At 41.7% G+C, this 17,143-nt stretch overlaps 1 protein-coding gene across 2 annotated transcripts; it reads left to right on the top strand.

The window, feature by feature from the left end:
• Nucleotides 1-4,095: 4,095 nt before the first annotated feature.
• Nucleotides 4,096-17,134, top strand: LOC131459656 (circadian-associated transcriptional repressor-like). 2 transcript variants are annotated; one of them, XM_058629677.1, is made up of 6 exons: nt 4,096-4,326; nt 6,224-6,664; nt 7,667-7,742; nt 9,644-9,722; nt 13,635-13,749; nt 14,794-17,134. In XM_058629677.1, the coding sequence occupies exons 2-6, from the start codon at nt 6,263-6,265 to the stop codon at nt 15,175-15,177; spliced, it is 1,056 nt and encodes a 351-aa protein (XP_058485660.1). In that variant the 5' UTR covers nt 4,096-4,326; nt 6,224-6,262; the 3' UTR covers nt 15,178-17,134. The 2 variants fall into 2 exon arrangements, with proteins under 2 accessions (XP_058485660.1, XP_058485659.1); XM_058629676.1 differs by having other exon boundaries at nt 4,097-4,326; nt 6,221-6,664.
• The last annotated feature ends 9 nt before the right edge of the window (nt 17,135-17,143 follow it).

Genomic DNA, 17,143 nt, shown 5'->3' with positions numbered 1-17,143 from the left:
TGTACTTTGACTTTGAGAATTGTCACTTAAGACATGTTTGTCTGTTCTTGTGGCCTTCGCCCATCCTGAAGCCATTTGGTCCTCTTTTTTGTCATTAATTGTAAATAAAACAAACTAAATTGGTTCAGTGGTTCTGTGGCTATTTATGAGTCTTGGGGAAGTTGAGTATTTTTATGTTATGCCTGAGCGTACCAAAACATATAACACATTGAGTTAGTGAGAGTGTCGCTAAAAGACTGTGAAGGAATGAATTAAACATGATGTGTGTATTTCCAGCAGATTGGTCCCAGTAGTTCAACACAAAAGTCAGTGGAGTTGTGGTAGAGAGCAGTGGTAGACATAGGGCAACAGTCACAGAGTGACACAAGATGTCACAGCACGTCAGCTTGTCACACACTGGTGCTCTTAACGATACAACACTTGTTTAGCCACCGGTGCAGTGGACATTGTTTCTGCTGGATCCAGTCCAGCTGAAACAATGTCATGTGCAGTTTCTCCTCTGCAACAGTCTCATTCGTATCACGGAATTTCATTTTCAGCAGCCCTAATAGATGTATTCAGATTTTAGACACACGCAATAGGTTCAACGTCTTTCTAAACATTCAGACAGAAACTTGAACTCATCATTTCAATTTCTCATTCATACTAATCCAGTGCAGCATGTCAGAAGGCAACAATTATGTAATGGTAAATGTTCTGTATTTATACAGCCAACATAGTCTTGATGACCTCTCAAAGCTGCTTTACACTACAGTTTTGCCATTCACTCATTCACACCCATTCACTCATCTTTCATACCCATTAACATGCTGCCAAACACAGCCGTCAGGAGCAACGTGGGGTTACGTGTCTTGCCCAAGCATGTAGACTAGCATAGCTGGGAATGATCACAATGTAACATGGCAAATCTGGCAACCTACAGTACTTGAACCACGCTCATGCAATGTGTCTAACTTGAGATTACAGTAACTGTTTTGAACGCTAAATGTTGATGTACTGTACATATTTTTACATATATCACCTTTAAATATATTCCAGTTTTCTTTTTCTCATTGTCTTGCATGTATTGGGATGCAGCAGCGGTTTTCGATTTTTCTTTCCCTTCATTCAGCCTTGATGTTAGTTCACCATCAGCTCTCCCTCCTTCCCCGTTGAAGTGCCTCAGCTAACAATAGTAACTAATGAACAGGAGGAACGGTGAAGCTTTCCTTTAGACCTGTCAGGGATTGATACATATGAAAACAACATGCAGAAGCTTTGATGTTGACACAGAGCTGCTGCTGCTGCTGCTGTTGTTACTCCGCTGTAACACATACATTTATTTAACCCTTAGTACTCAGGAGCACCCATGGTAAATTTGCCGTGGGAATGAAACATGACGCCTTATATGGACATCCTGGGTGTGTGTGTCACATGTTCAGGCTTTTTTTTTTTTTTTTTTTGTCTACATTTTGCTCACGTGTGTTAATATATATATATTTGGTGATTTTTTTTTTTTTTAAATCAGATTGTCTAGGTTGTACAATAACTGAGGAATCAACTGAGGAGTAACTGGTTGTCATTGTAGAAATAATCTAAACCATCACACCTTTAGACACTTGGGTTAATCTGGCCCATGACAGGAGACTCTGACCAATCACAGAGAAGCTCAGTGACACAGGGGGCCTCCTATGGGTTGTTTTACTAATCAGCTGCACTTAAATGTTTGGTTTTTGTCCATTAGAAAGGTTTAAATTCCAGCATTGGGAACTGCTGACTATGCTGCAAAGCAAGCAAAAACTAAATAAAAGGACTTGAAAATCACAGGGAAAGTATAAAAATCAATTGATTGAATGAAAGTTTAAAACACTGAGAAAACAAGTGAGCACCTTTCAGCCATTCCCAAAATTATGCAACAAGACGTTATTAAGATTGTGTCATATGTAAACACTTACTGAATGACATCGAGAGAGGGAGGGAGAGGGAGAGAGAGACGGAGCGAGAAGGGGGGTATAATGGTTATGTAACTGTGTTGAAATATATCTGTAGTCACATGTTCAGAATGAAGGCCTACACACACACTCTCTTTTTCTCTCTCTCTCACACACACACGCACACTTAAAGACTCTCTCTTTTGAGCCATGTGAAGAAGACAGTGGACATCAGAGTGAAAGTAAACGAATACTTCTACTCTAACTACTGGCATGCTGATGTTGTTGCTACTGTTAATAGATAGCGCTATGACTGCAGTACTGATACTGTTAATACTTGCAGCAGAACTAATACTGAACTTGATTTGTCCCCAAAAGGAAGACAAGTCCCCATAATGTCAGGGTTAGGTAGGTACACCAGGTACACACACACACACACACACACACACACGTGCACATGCACACACACAAACATCCATCTCAATCTTTTCATTTCATCTTTCAACCAAATCAAAGCATGAGACACGGAAAATGTTGCACCAGATTGATCCTTAACATAAGCAGTAGCACTTTAGTGGTTGGGTACTTTCTCACTTTCTTCTGACTCATTCGGTGAGGTGACTCGGCCGAACATAAATATCCACCACTAACAACAACAATGTGCAGATCACAGCACCTGACTCCTGGAATTAAATGTGTAAAAACACTGACGTTTCTGTTTCCACAGTGAATCTTCTCCATGAGTGCACAGGTCACATGATCAGCCCTGTCTCCAACAACTAACAACTAAAAAAAAACAAAAAAGCAACCTTAATAAAACGGAGCCATTGTTTATTATACTCCAGTGAATGTAAAGAGCCATTGTTAGAAAATATGTGCAAATGGATCAAGATTTCCTTTTACCCTCTCTGATCCAGTATAATGTTATCACTAACAGGATATGACACACTCCAGCAGTTCAGGGCTTTTAAGCTGGGTGGAAGTGCAAGTCATTGTGGGGGATCGGGGTGGGGGTGGGTGGCTATGAGGTATAGGATTAAGCCCAATCCACATGGCCCTGAGTGTTTTAAGGAGTAAAATGAGTGTAGATAGGAAGCAAAGGGCACAGAGGAATTTAGAGGTATTTAGAACACCTGAACACAACCAGTGCTTCAAAAGTCTGAGGCTGAAGCTGCCTCGCCTCAGTTTACTGGCTTTGTTTCTGTACAAGTATGTTGCTGTTTTCAGACATTAACTCTGAGTAATATCTGGCACAGTAAGTGCAGAGTTTGTCATTTGTCAATGATGTCAATGACAAATGCAGTGAGACACTGTCTGGGTGAGAGGCTTCCACAACAGCAGGGAAATCTCTAGAGGATCTGAGGATTTAGTCATTTTTAACATGATTGGGGAAAGAATTTTAAATACATGGCACTTTTTCTTTTAGTGGTTTCACAGACAAACGTGTCAGAGCTAAGTGTTCTGCATTAAATGAGAGAACTCTGCACAAAATGCTCAAGTATCAACAATAAGCAGCATGAAAAATGTAGAAACCACTGCAAGTGCTTTGCACGTAGACACATGAACATTCAATCATCATCTACTGCTTTATTTTATTATTTTATTTTGTGTGTCTTGGTGTGTATGTATGTTTTCATTATTTTTGTTTATTGTTTGCCAAAACTGTAACAGGACATCCTTGTAAATAATAGTTTGTTCTCAAAGAACTTCCCTGTATAAATAAAGGTTAAATAAAAATAGAAAATATTATATTCTAAGCTAGATTTTTGCTAGAATCAGAACAGATAAGCACAAAAACGGACAAACTTAAAGACAAACAGACAGGGGAAAAAACAGATTGACAAACAGACAAAGTCAAACAAACAAAGACAAGCAAACAAACACAAAGACAAATATACAAACAAATACAGACATAACGTCAAACACACAGACAAACACAAAGACAAACAAACACAGTAAAATAACATTTTAGGTAGGTAATGTGTCCAATCAAAAAAAATTCCGATGGCCCTTTAATGCACCATTAGTTATATTTTCGCTGGTCACGTGCTGCATTAACTCTGATCCAATCAGAGTTTAATTGAAGACGGTGACGCAGTGCGTCGTGTCGTCACGGCGTGATCACGTGTTAGTTCTCTAGTATTTCTCTCGTGTGTGTGTGTGGGCGCGCGCGCGTGTGTGTGTGACAGAAGAGTCAGACCGGCGGAGCAGAGACGTTTGTAACCCCGCCCCCTCCCGGACACGTTGCCCAGGGAGAGGCTGCACGGGCTGGATGTAACTGATGAGTGGACGTCTCTTTACCGCTGCTGCTGCTGCTGCTGCTGCTGCATTCATGCTCTCTGTCTCTCTCTCCATCATTAACTCTCTACGTCAGACTCTTGTCCTCATTTCACCGAGCAGGACACGCTACTGGTCGGTAAGTGTTGGTCTCATTCTCCACTCGCTGCTGCTGCCATTCACCGCAACTCACCTGCATTATTTATTATTATTATTATAATAAGAAGAAGAATAAGAAGAACAAATAGTGTTCTTATTATTTTTTTATAAATAGATTGTATGGTAATCATTGGGAACTCGCAGCTCACTTCCATTTCTCTCACTCGCTGTTTCATTTCACATTTTTTTCAGCTACATTCGAAATTTGCGAGATTTTAGTCTCTCTCTGTGTGTGTGTGTGTGTGTGTGTGTGTGTGTGTTGTTACATAATGTTGGACGAGTTGCAGATACAGCAGGTTATTTAATCCTCTGCTGTGTTCTGCTGCTGCTGCTGCTCTCACTGATCCACGAGATACATTCAGCACGTGACAGTAAAGGAGACACTGATCTCATCGTAACTTTAAAAATTAAATTCAGTCAAGTCTGGTGTTAACCGTGTTGTGGCGAACACACCTGGTCCTTTGAATCACAGTTCTTTAACTTACATAAGCTACAGTTTCTACAGTTTCGTGACTTTTCAGTCTTCTATAGAATAAAACATGCCTCCAGTCTTTTCTAAGCCTTGGTTTACCTTGAAATAATAAATGTCTACTTTTTACAAGTCAACAGCCAACTACTAACATCGTCGTTGTTACATGTCAGATGATGATTGTTCAGTTAATAATGATATGCACCTGTCAGAAAGCCTGTAGAGAATGATTTAAACACATTTATGCATTTTGTTAAATTTGTTTCCATTCCATGTTTCTGTCTTCTCTGTTTGCTTGCTCTCTCTCTCTCTCTCTCTCTGTCCTCGTTCTCTGCGTTTCTGTCTGTCTTTCTCTGTTTGCTTGTCTGTCTGTCCGTCTCTGTCTGCATTTATCTCTGTTTCTGTCTCTTTCTGTTTGCTTGTCTGTCTCTCTGTTTCTGTCTGTCTGCCTCAGTTACTGATTAAGTGTTGTGTAGGTGTGGAACACTGCTGTTAAAACTGTCGTCTTGAACACATGTCGAGATGTGAGTGTGTTTATGATCAGTGTTAGTTTGTCATTAATGTTTCAGAGCGGTCCTCTAAAAATAACTGTGTATAAACAGAATCATAATCAGCTGGAATCTCCGTCACGTAAACTCATCAGTGCTGAGGACATGACGTCCTTGATGCCATCTTCCCTTATAGCTGGGGACAGCTTTACCCCATTTTACCCATGATTCAGTTAGCCAGAGTCTGCACCAGTCTGCACTAGTTGGGGGAAATGTCGGCATGGCTAGTTGGCACAGAAATGTGTTGGTGTGCCAGGGTAACAGATCTGACCCAACCTCAGTCGGAGTCAACTCTGGACGCAGTCGGGTAGTGTGTACCGATTAGTGACCCAACCGCTAACACATGCTGCCAACAGCCAATGAAAAAGAGTAGGTGGGTCTAGACGATTAATAGAACAATTAATTGAAATGTTATCGAAATCACAATGCGGCCTACTGCAAGGTTTCAAATTTCAAATAATATACAAAATATCATTTCAGATTAATTATTGTCTATACACATCTTATTCTACAGACTGAAGAGAATGCCTTTGTTTCTCACAGATCAAATGATTAAAGTAATCATTTGAAATCTGTTTTTGATCATATGTTAAAAAAATTACCATTCCCTCTGATATCGCGAATCATATTGCAATCTCAATTCCTGTCAAAATAATCTTAATTCCATATTTATTCAAGCCCTATTGCCTACCCCGATTTCACTCTTCTAATGAAATCTGTTTAGTCCACATGTCATGCTCATAATATTATTCACATTTCCCAGAATTCATTGTGATGGTTTAATGATAATCACATAATGACTTACCCATCTTCAGTTCAGTGGAGTTAAGTGCATGTATGTGTGTGTGTGTGTGCAGCAGGTGGTGATGCTCTCTACTGGCTGAGAGTGTAACCCCACCATGTCAACTTCAGACTCTGATTACTCTATTGACTGGCTCGCCAGCGATGAGGAAGACTATGAGAGCCCAAAGACACTCAGTCCCCGGTGCACAGTGGAGTCATCGTCTTCATCCTCATCGTCTTCTTCATCATCAAGGGAATCTCCCACTAGCTGCGTCCACTCTGGAGTGAACCAGAGGAGGATGAGCAAATCGCGCAACTGCGCAGACGTCAGAGCCCAGGCTGTTCTGCAGACGCCGGCCTTCAGCCTGCCTCAGGGATCCACGTCTGTTTGTTTGCAGCAGACTCTTCCTGTGGAGGCGCAGCATCGTTCAACCAGGAAGAGAGCACACAGTGCTGGTTTGGATGGACTCTGTGAAAAGAATCAAGCAGACACTGAAAATGAGCTATTCTCACACAAGGTAAGAGGTTTCATTTCATGAGCGCTAATGTCTCCAAACTACAACCAATCATGGGTTAAGGCCAATAATAATGTTGATATTGTACCTAAGTCCACAGAGTTTTTTTTAGATCACAGGACACTGCTGGCTTTACTCCTGCCGCCATTAGTACGTTTATGTTATGTAACAACAAGTTTTTTTGGTATTTTTCAGGGAAATAGAGATGGTATATGAAGACATTTCTAGCCACATGATTTCTAAATGTCATTCTTCATTTGCTGAGTTTGCTTCCTCTTAATTCTCTTTTAACTTTTATTGATAAGCCGACTTTTTTTTTTTGTGTTCAATCAAAAATGCACATTAAAGACCCTGATGAAAACTCACCTGTTTTCTCTATAGCGGAGTTGCCACTGAGTGGAGGGGTTTGTACGTAGTTTTTTGCGTTTCCATTAGGAATAATACCAAAACAAGGCAATCAGAGATGCCTTCACCCCATTCACACAACAAGCCTCTGGCGCCCTCTGTGGGTCATGTTGGCAAGTGCGGAAGCTTTCACGGCAAATAAAAAGATAAAAGGTGTTTTAGAAACAATCTCTGGACTATAGCGCCACCCTCACTGGGCATGACGACGCCTATACAGTACCAATAAAAACAGGGATGTCCATCTTTGTTTTAGTTGCTGTGTCACACAGCACAGATTCTTGCTTAGCGACGGAAGCAGCTCGACAAGCCACGTGTGAGGTCGACGATTACTATCCGTTTTTCCTTTAGTTTCTCATTTAATGCCCGAGGACATTAGCACACGGCTAATGGCATCAGAGCAGAGTGACAGTTTTGGGTAAAATGTCGCTAAGCTGTTAATCAATAACACACTTATATAACCCTGTATTAAATCATTGGGTAGCAGTCAGCACTGCTCTTTGTTTATATGATATCTCTTGTTTATCTCAGCTGTTAAAAGTACTCTATGTGTAGAAGAATCACTGTTAACACGTATGCTTTCCTGCTTATGTATCCACACAGTGCTTGGAGCTGCAGTGCTATATCCAGCCTCTGTCCTCCATCCTGCGGAGCCTGAAATCAGGGAGGTACTCTGAACGTAAGTGTGACACCTCAGGTCTCAGTGTCACGTCCCGTCCTCTCTGGTCTCCTCCTGTCATTTGTCATTAGCACAGTAAACATTTGAAGGCAGCAGACGACTTGCACTGAGCTGACCTTAATGGTCCAGAGACAACAAATCTAAAGAATTGTGTGGTTCCTCCGCAGAAAAAGTGAGGACCGCTAATGTGGATCATGATTATGCTAAATCTTAGTTAATCTACTCTGCTTCAGCTGTTCTTGGAAAAAGAGATTGGAAAAGAAATTGTGCGGCACTTTGGTCACAACATGCTGAGTAACTGTTCCAGCTCTCATGTTAGCCGGGTTGTGGTTAGCTTAGCTTAGCTTAGCATAAAGACTGGGAGTAGGGGGAAACCACTGTGTTTAGCCTTTTCATTGACATGTTTTAGCTTGTTTTAATATCCTGTAAATTATAACCGTATGTCCAGTAACTTCCCAAAAGTCTCAAACTATCTTTTATATCAGGTTATGTCACAATTAAACAATAGCCTATGTGTTAATTAAAGCTGCTGTCAGTGATGTTGACTATTGGCTTAAGTTTTGCCTAATTCGTTGTGGGATATTGGAGAAGTTCTAGCATGACTCGGCTCAGCTCAGCTCAGCTCGACTTTTCCTTTAGGGATATTACCTGTTACCTGGTGCTTTTTTTTAGTACCTGCTCTGGCGAGGTTCCAAGCGGACTGAGTTAATACTATAATGGCGCTTTTCTACTATACAGTTCCAGCATGGCACAGCTCGACTCTACGTGGTTTGGTTTGGTTATTATAGTTTCTATAGAACCTCCTCAACGTGGGCGGAGTCATCATAGCACGGCTGCATGAAACTGCTGTGACTTTGTTTTACACGCGACAAACTAGTGACTAGTAAAGCAGTTGTTTTGTACTGAATCATTAGAATCAGTTAATTAAAAAGATTTGCATGACAAAAATACAGAAAATACGGCGGAGGTGGTTGTGATGTGGCTTGCACTGCCAATAGCAACACTAAATACACCAGACTCCTCTGTTAAATGTTGAGATTTTAGACATGTCCATGCTAAATGTTGGAGATTAACGCATGTATTCAGGATTTTTAAGTCTAAGTGTTTTACTGAACTACAGTTCAGCTTTGTTAGGTTTGATTCTTGAGTCGGACGTCAAGCTCATGGTTCTTCCAGTGACAACACTGACCAATCAGATACATCACATACAGTATCAGCTCAACTTGCTTGGAACCTCGCCAGAGCAGGTACTAAAAAGTACCAGGTACCAGGTACTATCCCTAATGGAAAAGCAAAAAAACCCAAAATGTGCCGAGTAGAGCCATGCCGGAACTGTGTGGTGGAAAAGTGCCATCAAATTTGACGTCAACAGAGGGCAGTCAGGTCAGACAGGAACAGCTCATTCAGAAAACTTCAATGTTGGAACAAAAGAATAAAGGATAAACATCACAAGTCATTAAACATCCATTCAAACTCAGACCACCTCAGAGATCAAAGGAGGAACATGTGACTTGATGTTGTGAAATGAAGACTGAAGCTGCTCTAACTGAAGCTCTCAAACGCTGCATCTGTGGAGTGTGATCACACACACAGCAGCTACCTGCTCACAGAGGTCTGCTGTAACTAGATAAGAGAGAGTTCAAATCCTCACCAAGACTGCTCAGTGTCTGTATCTGGTCCACAACCAAAATGTAATCATTTCTTCCTTCAGCCATAACATACACCCCCAAATAATTGAATCCAAATCTTTTGAGTTGTGTTGCCCACAGACAAACACACCTCCTTTGCAAAGATAATGCTGACGGTTGTGGTTTCAGTGAATAAAAATGATGAGGTCATAACCAGACAGTATGAAAAGCCTCTGTCTCTGTCCTCATGGTTTCTTTCTCTTCCTCCTGCAGGTCTCAGCAGTTTCCAGGAGAGCATTGCTATGGACCGTATTCAGAGAATACTGGGAGTCCTTCAGAACCCAAACATGGGGTAAATACCTTCACCATGAGTGTTTGTCAGTACACAGCAGCTAGAAACCTTCCTCGTTCTTTTCCTCCCTGTTCCTTGTTGTTGCTCCAGTTTGATCAGACACTGAGATAGCGACCACATGTCAGATAAAAGCAGCAGTTAAAACCATCAGAGGGACAACTGGACACAGTCAGGAATGTATGGTAGATAAATTAGTTTTGGTTTAGTGGATGAGAAGCAATAAATATCAGTTAAAGCCATTGTTTGCAATATGTTGACTCACAGGCTGACTTACTCAATGCCTATAACCAGCGATATTGTACATGAAATACTCTTCAGTGTGCTCCTCTAAAGGACCAGATAAACTTGTGAATGAGCGAATACTAACATGAACCCCTAAATAACCTGACTAACGAAGTTCTGTGAAAAGTAGAATGCATTCCCTACGACCAAGGCACCTGGAAAACTCAGTTGTCTTTGCTCCTCACGAGTAAGTGTGTTCGTGTCGCAATTACAACGACCCTGCCCATGTTGAGGAGGTACTATAGAAATGGAAAATACCAAACTGATACCAAACCGAGTAGAGCCGAGTCGTGCTAGAACTGTATCATAATAAGCACCATTAGGCCTCACTGAGGCGGCGTGCTCTCAGACTGCCTCTGTATAATTTATTACCGCTGGACTCTCTACAACCCCATTAATGTCACTGTCATAAAATATAACTTCAAACAGGCCGACGCCTGTGTGGCTGCTTCCCATCATCGTCTCAGTGTTTGGTAGATGGGCGGAGCCTGTCGTGACGTTTTGTTTGACAATCGCAGGAAGACGTCTGCAGGTCATTTTATGGCTGCACTTTCCTGTGATGTTCATCTAACACGACTGTATCAAAGTGAACAGACGCCGTTTACTGTGTGCACGTTTTAACAAAGAACCTGTGACATGAGGAAATCCATCATCCTGAAAAGTGCCAGATCTGGACGTAGTTTCTCTCGTAAAACATGGAGCACATAATCCTGCTCATGCTTTTACTAATCGGTTTGTTTCTCTCTGAATTTGAAAACAATAGGGCTGTCAAATCATTAAATATAACTTACAATTTGATCAAAGAATTTACTGTGATTAATCACCTCTTTTCATCTTAATACTGAAGCTTTTCGTAATTTATAATCGAATGTAAAACAAATATAGAATTAACGCAAAACGACCACATTTAAGTTCAGATACTGTTGTTTAATAACCTCTTTTGGTTTACAGTGATTCTCTCTGTAAAGTCAAGTCCAAGCTCTTGATGTGAATAATTCTCCAAACTCAATGTTCCATTTGGTGGTTCACATGAAAAGTGACAGTGAAGAATCAATCACAGAACTGAAATGAGCTCCCCAGCTGTGTCCTCTGTCCAGCACTTAGAGACCCAGAAGCAACGTAACATGCAGTTGTTGACTTATAAATGAAATATGAATGTTCATGCGGCCACCGTGACCTTTCATTTTGGCCACCCAAATGTGAACAGATCATCTGTAAGTCACTTAAGTGAACATTTATGCCAAATTAGGAGATGTTTTCTGAAGATGTTACTGAGATATCGCGTTCACAAGACTGGGACAGACAGACATACACAGACGTACATATAATCACAACCTGCAAACATTGTGCCTCCAGCTGTGGCTGGTGCAGAAGTATAGGTTGAGACAGGTCAGTCACTATATGACGTGGACCAGGTTTCACATGCGTCATCAGGGTGTTGCTGAGTTTAGTCTGTGGTCTCAGACTAAATTTATTATAGTTTATTAAAAATTAAAACTTGACACGTGGGCTGTGAATTGAATGTCTATGTTTAACATATGAGCTGGACCACACATGCAGCGCTGCGGCGTAGGTGGCGTTGAATTTGTCTCAGTTACTTTAGATCGAACATAAATAACAGTTCACAGTGTGAATAGGCTAATCCAGTCCGCTGCCCCTGCATGTTTTAGATGTTGCCCTGCTCCAACACACCTGATTCAAATGGTCATCAAGCGCTGCAGAAGCCTGATAACGAGCTGTTTATCTGAATCAGGTGTGTTGGAGCAGGGCAACATCTAAAACATGCAGGGCAGTGTTCCCTGAGGACCAGTGTTTGAAGAGGAGTTATGCCAAATATGCAGCTATGCGTCATCAACTTATCTTTTTTAGACACCCTCAAAGATCCTGAACGGAAGATTTCTTTCTTTACTCCACAATTGTTCACTTAAAAATGCCATAGTACAGTCAGTAAAAAAAAAGTCCTAACATTTCAGTTTTAAAACGTCACAGTCATCAGAATGGTTTTTGGAAGGCACGTCTATGTGTATATGTTTATTTTTGTCACGCGGGTGTGACAATAAGGGGCGGAGTGTGTGTGATGCTGTTCTGTCGTCAGTCCTTTATTCTGTCTTCACGTCATGGCTGAGGGGGTGGGTGGAGCCTTGGCCGCTAAATGGGGCTTAATGCTCTATTTATAGTTTGTGAATGAACAAGAGCCCTCCCCTGCTGCCACGTGTGGACATGCTGCAGTCCACACACACACGTGTGTGTGTGTAGTCACATTTCTCATGTGGAACTGAACATGTCCTTGTCTTCCTCTGAACTCATCGCACACACAAAGGAATGTTCCTCTCACACACACACACACACAGGTTTTAGGACTCTACAATGGGCCTAAACAATGCATTATATCCCTAACTAATCATAAACAGTTAACAACCTAACCACAATTCAAATATTTGCCCTAAACTTAACCAGTCCCTTAGAAATGAGATTCTGCCTCATTAGGACCAGGTTTTGGTCTCCATGAGGACTGAACCAGAAAAGGCCCTAAAGAGTTAACACATACAAGTACACATGTATTTATTCAGCATGTTGTCCACCAATCAGATAAAGCTGCTGCTGACTGTGTTGGCAGAGGCTTTATGAGGATTACATAACATTTACTGGCGAGACGTTCCTGAGCATCTGAACTGCAGGCTGGCCACTCCCCCATGACGGCTCGCAGCACGTCTCTTTGTTCTGTCCACTACTACTTTGAGAACTTCTCTACATTCACTTTTTTCTTCATCCTGTTGTAAATTCACCAGCTGTAGTTTTTAAAACATGGTTTGTTTGCCTCCTTTGAAATTCAGCTTCAGTTCTACATCTAACAAACCACGAGTTTGTTAGATGAGAAGAAATGTAGCGTGACTGAGTCAACGTTTGTACTTTGATTCTGTAGAAATATCACGTTCACCATGCAAAGCTGTGTTCTGTGACTGATTTATTAAATCCCATGTGGACACAACTAAGTACGACTGTTCACATCTGGCTTGTGATTGGCTCTCCCTTTATGCTAACAAACACATGCGTCATTTCTTTTTGCAAAGGACACAATGTTTTTTGTTTTTTTTAATTGGACTGTACAAATGTGCCTGCAGCCAGTGTGTGTGACAGGAAAACAGCTATCGTGTTCTGATTTCAGAATTCAGATTTACACAAACGCTCGACTCATCTCGAGTACATGGTACCTGCTCTGGCGAGGTTCGAAGCGAGCTGAGGCGATAATATCATCTGCTGGCCACTGATTGGCAAAGAATGTCGTCACTGGAAGTGTCATGAAATAGGCCGAGCAAAGTTTTATTTAATTGTTTACTTTTCTACACACAAAATTCCTCAGCTCCACTCCGATCACATACCCTAGTATACGCAGTAGAAGAGTATTTCTGTTTTTCCTCGAAGTACCACCAGAAGAAGCTCGCGTACAGCACCACTTAAAAACCTGAACCGTTTGTTAATCATGTTTCCCACATGAACACTAACACATTATTGTCTTCACAGCTTCACAGGGTCTATGCAGCAGTGTTCTCTCTTGACTTTTAACGAAGCTTGTAAGTGCGCTGAACAATTTCACGCTGTTACAACCGTGTGCGTTTGTGTGTGTTGCAGCGGGCGTTTCCTCAGAATCATTCTGAAAATAGAAGAAATGCTTCGGAGTTGGTTTCCGCAAATCGAACCAAATCGGCAGCAGATGTTTGATGACGCACCACCCAAGAAGCAAAAGGTAAAAAAACAAACACAACACTCCATCAGTTACTGTGACAGCTGCGATAATCAGTCAGTCATGTGATGGACATTTATGAGTGCAGTTTCTGAAATTAGATTACTTTCCTTTAGAACAAGTCTTTAGAAAAACATCTTTTTCAGCTCCAGGAATCTTTGACGGATGATTATCACACATTGATGATACTCTGTCTATAAAGTAATTGGTGGATTAATGACTAATAAATAAAGAAGTTCCTGGGAATGTGGCTTTTTGTCGAGTTGTCTTGAATGCAGCATTAGTTTCATATCTGGGCTGTGATTGGTTCCACACTAGTTGAGGGAAAGCTTCAGCAAAAACTTAACCCAGAGTTTTAGGGATTTAGATTAGATGTTTTCTTAATGTCATAGTCGTCGCCTTCCACTTACCCGGGTCTGGGTGGTGGAGGCAGCAGATGTAGGAAAGAAGCCAAGACAGCCCTCTCCACAGCTACTTCTGCCAGCTCCTCCAGGGGGATCCCAAGGTGTTCCCATGCCAGCCGAGAGATAACTGAATTGTGATCTCGTTCTTTCGGTCATTAGCCAAAGCTCATAACCATAGGTGACGGTTGGAACGTATATCGGCCAGTAAATTGAGAGCTTGCGGTTTAGCTTCCTCTTCACCTCAACAGACCGGTTGAGCCGTCCCTCACTCAATCCAACCGTTTCCAGCTGAGAGCCATGGCCTCAAGATTTGGAGGTGCCTTACACTCAGCTGCAAGATAGTGGGTCTCAAAATACAGTTGGGCTTTTACGTAAATGCACTTTAACATCAGTACGAAGTGTAAAAACACTACAATCACAAACGTCAGCGTTGTGATATCAGATCACTTGACAAGTGGAAATTACTTGAGGGCTTCCATGACTCCATCTACTATGCTGAACTTTGTTGGCACCCAGCAGCCATTAAACATCATCATTTTTCAGCAAAAATCAAAGGTTATGCTCTGCACTTTCAAATAAAAACAGCATCAAACAGAATCATGTGGCAGTGATACTGATGATGCTCTTTTTCTTTCTCCTGCAGCGTCACTCCTCCTCCTCCCCCGCAGCATCTCACTGCTCGTCAGACATAAAGGTGACGGCCTCATTCTCCTCCTGTCTCCTCAAATGGTCTCACACCTCATCACCCATCTGCTCACTGAAGACGACAGAGTCGGCGCACAGCCCAGCCGCCACCGCCGCTCTACTCCCGCCCGCTCGCTGCAGACAGGAAGTGACCCAGGACAACGTCGTCTCCTCCAGCACGGACTCACACACAAGATCACAGCACCACCTCAGCGCCCGGCCTGTCCACAGCCAGGGACTGACGCCCTTCACAATCAGCTCGCCTTGTCTCAAAAGACTCCTGCAGACAAAGGACAGCATCATCACTCCCAGGACTGTGGGAGATGAAGACTGGCTGTCGTAAGCGGTGCCATACGTGCTGTGGCTGACCTCTGGTCTTTTTCTTTGCAGCTCAGTCCACAATAGGACCTTCTCCGGTTTCAAAAGTAATCCTCTCCACACACACACACACACACACACACACACACACACAGTTATTAGGGTTACATGTTTGGCTACACAACTCATCTGGTGTAAACAAGCGCGATGATGTCAAACAGAGGAGACACAGGTGTACCGTGTGATGGTTAAAGCCAGAAAAGTCAGATTTTCCTGTTAAAATCTTCATCCTCAGCCACAGTTTTAGTGTGTATGAAAGGCCAGGACACACCAAAAAAAAGCTGTTTTCAAAAATACCTGCCTACATGACATGGAGGTCACTGTAAAAATGGTCAGTGACAAGAACTGTTTGGATGGACTTCCTCATGTAACAAGTCCACAGGTTGTTGGTTGGCGACACGAGACGGAGACGCCGAGTGAAACATGAATATAACATCGTTTGACCCGAAATTTGTCTGATAGGACTCCTCCGCCTGATTCCTCTACCTCAGACACACTGTTCCCACAAACACCACTCCTCAACTTTTGAGTTAATATTTTACCAATATTAAACCATATCATCACCATGTGCTATTACATATATTTAATTACTTAGCTTCCAAATATAAAGTGGGACGTGAGACTTGCCGCTCTGTAATGAGAACTTGGTAAAGTTCAGCGTTTCAATAACTGGTCAGTTTTCTTCCTTTTTTATCTTCCTTCGTCAGCAGTTAATGCGACTTTCAGACTTTAACCACAATCTGCTAGAAGACAGTTTTAGATTTAAAAAAAAAAAAAAATGTTCTATTATATTTAAACAGGGTTCCTAGACCTTGGTTGACATCAAATTCAAGCACTTTCCAGGACAAATTTCCTCAAATTCAAGGACTGACAGTACAGACACAGTTTAAGATGGAAGGACAACGTGTAAGAGCCACTTTGCCCATGACGTCCACTTTTATAGATTGGCAGCACACCCTGCATCTGGATAAGTGATCTTAAGCAAGAGATCTTGGAATTAGCATTTCCCAGGTATCACGTAATTTGTCTCTTTCTTGCTTAACGTTACTCGCTCATTGTTCTGCGTGGAATCTCATGTCAACGGCGGAGAGAGACAGCGAGAGGACAGAGTCCACAACCCCGCTAGTAACTATGACTCAAGACATTATCAACCTAAATTCTTTCTTGCACAAAATTCAAGCACTTTCAATGATCCAATTTTCAAAAAACCTCCAAGGGCCTTGAATTTGTTTTGTTTTTTTCCAAATTCACATGTTGAAGATTTTCACTGACTTATGGGAACCCTGTTTAAATGGTTTAATGTTGAGTTTCAGGTCACTGCGACAGAAATGTCACCAACTTGTATTTGAACACATCGTGTGTCGACACACTGACGCCTAGTTTCCATTAGTTCTGTCCATACGAGAGTCCTTTCAAGTGCTGCTGTGATTAAATAATATTAAATAATTAGTAGTAATAGTTTTCTCAAAGCAAAAACATGTACTATACTCTGTCTTTCGCCCTATATCAGCAGAGTTTAACACCAGCGACCCTCATGTGGAGGATAAAGCTGCAATAACAGACATAAAGCATAGACAAAACAAACTAATAATATCCTCCCCATCCATTAACAACTGATTTTCGCAGCATTGATCACGGGGAGGCAGAATCTGTAAATGAAACAGAATTATTACAAGAACTAAAACAGTGGAAACGAGGTGTGGTGGTGACCGACGCTGGTGTTTTAGCGTGCTGCATTCACTGCTCAGCCTTTGACAGACATCAATAAATAACGAAATATGTGGCGAGCATAAAAATCCAAAACTGTTCTTTAATAGATGTAGATGTTTTTTTTCGTTGTGTGATTTTATTTCATCTGCTCAGATGGAAACATGGCCTTTGTGATATTTTATATTCTGAAATAAATGTGATGACTTTCTGAAGATTGTCTC

This window comes from Solea solea, chromosome 5, assembly GCF_958295425.1.
Source record: "Solea solea chromosome 5, fSolSol10.1, whole genome shotgun sequence".
NCBI classification, from domain to species: domain Eukaryota; kingdom Metazoa; phylum Chordata; class Actinopteri; order Pleuronectiformes; family Soleidae; genus Solea; species Solea solea.
The sequence above is the reverse complement of the archived record's forward strand: the minus strand, read 5'-3'. Positions and strand labels throughout refer to the sequence as shown.

What these genes read in the sequence shown, in the direction of transcription:
- LOC131459656 (XM_058629677.1), top strand. Translation starts at nt 6,263, where the DNA reads ATGTCAACTTCAGACTCTGATTACTCTATTGACTGGCTCGCCAGCGAT. An exon ending in ATGAGCTATTCTCACACAAG is followed by an intron (nt 6,665 to 7,666) that starts GTAAGAGGTTTC and finishes GTATCCACACAG; the next exon opens with TGCTTGGAGCTGCAGTGCTA. An exon ending in ATCAGGGAGGTACTCTGAAC is followed by an intron (nt 7,743 to 9,643) that starts GTAAGTGTGACA and finishes TTCCTCCTGCAG; the next exon opens with GTCTCAGCAGTTTCCAGGAG.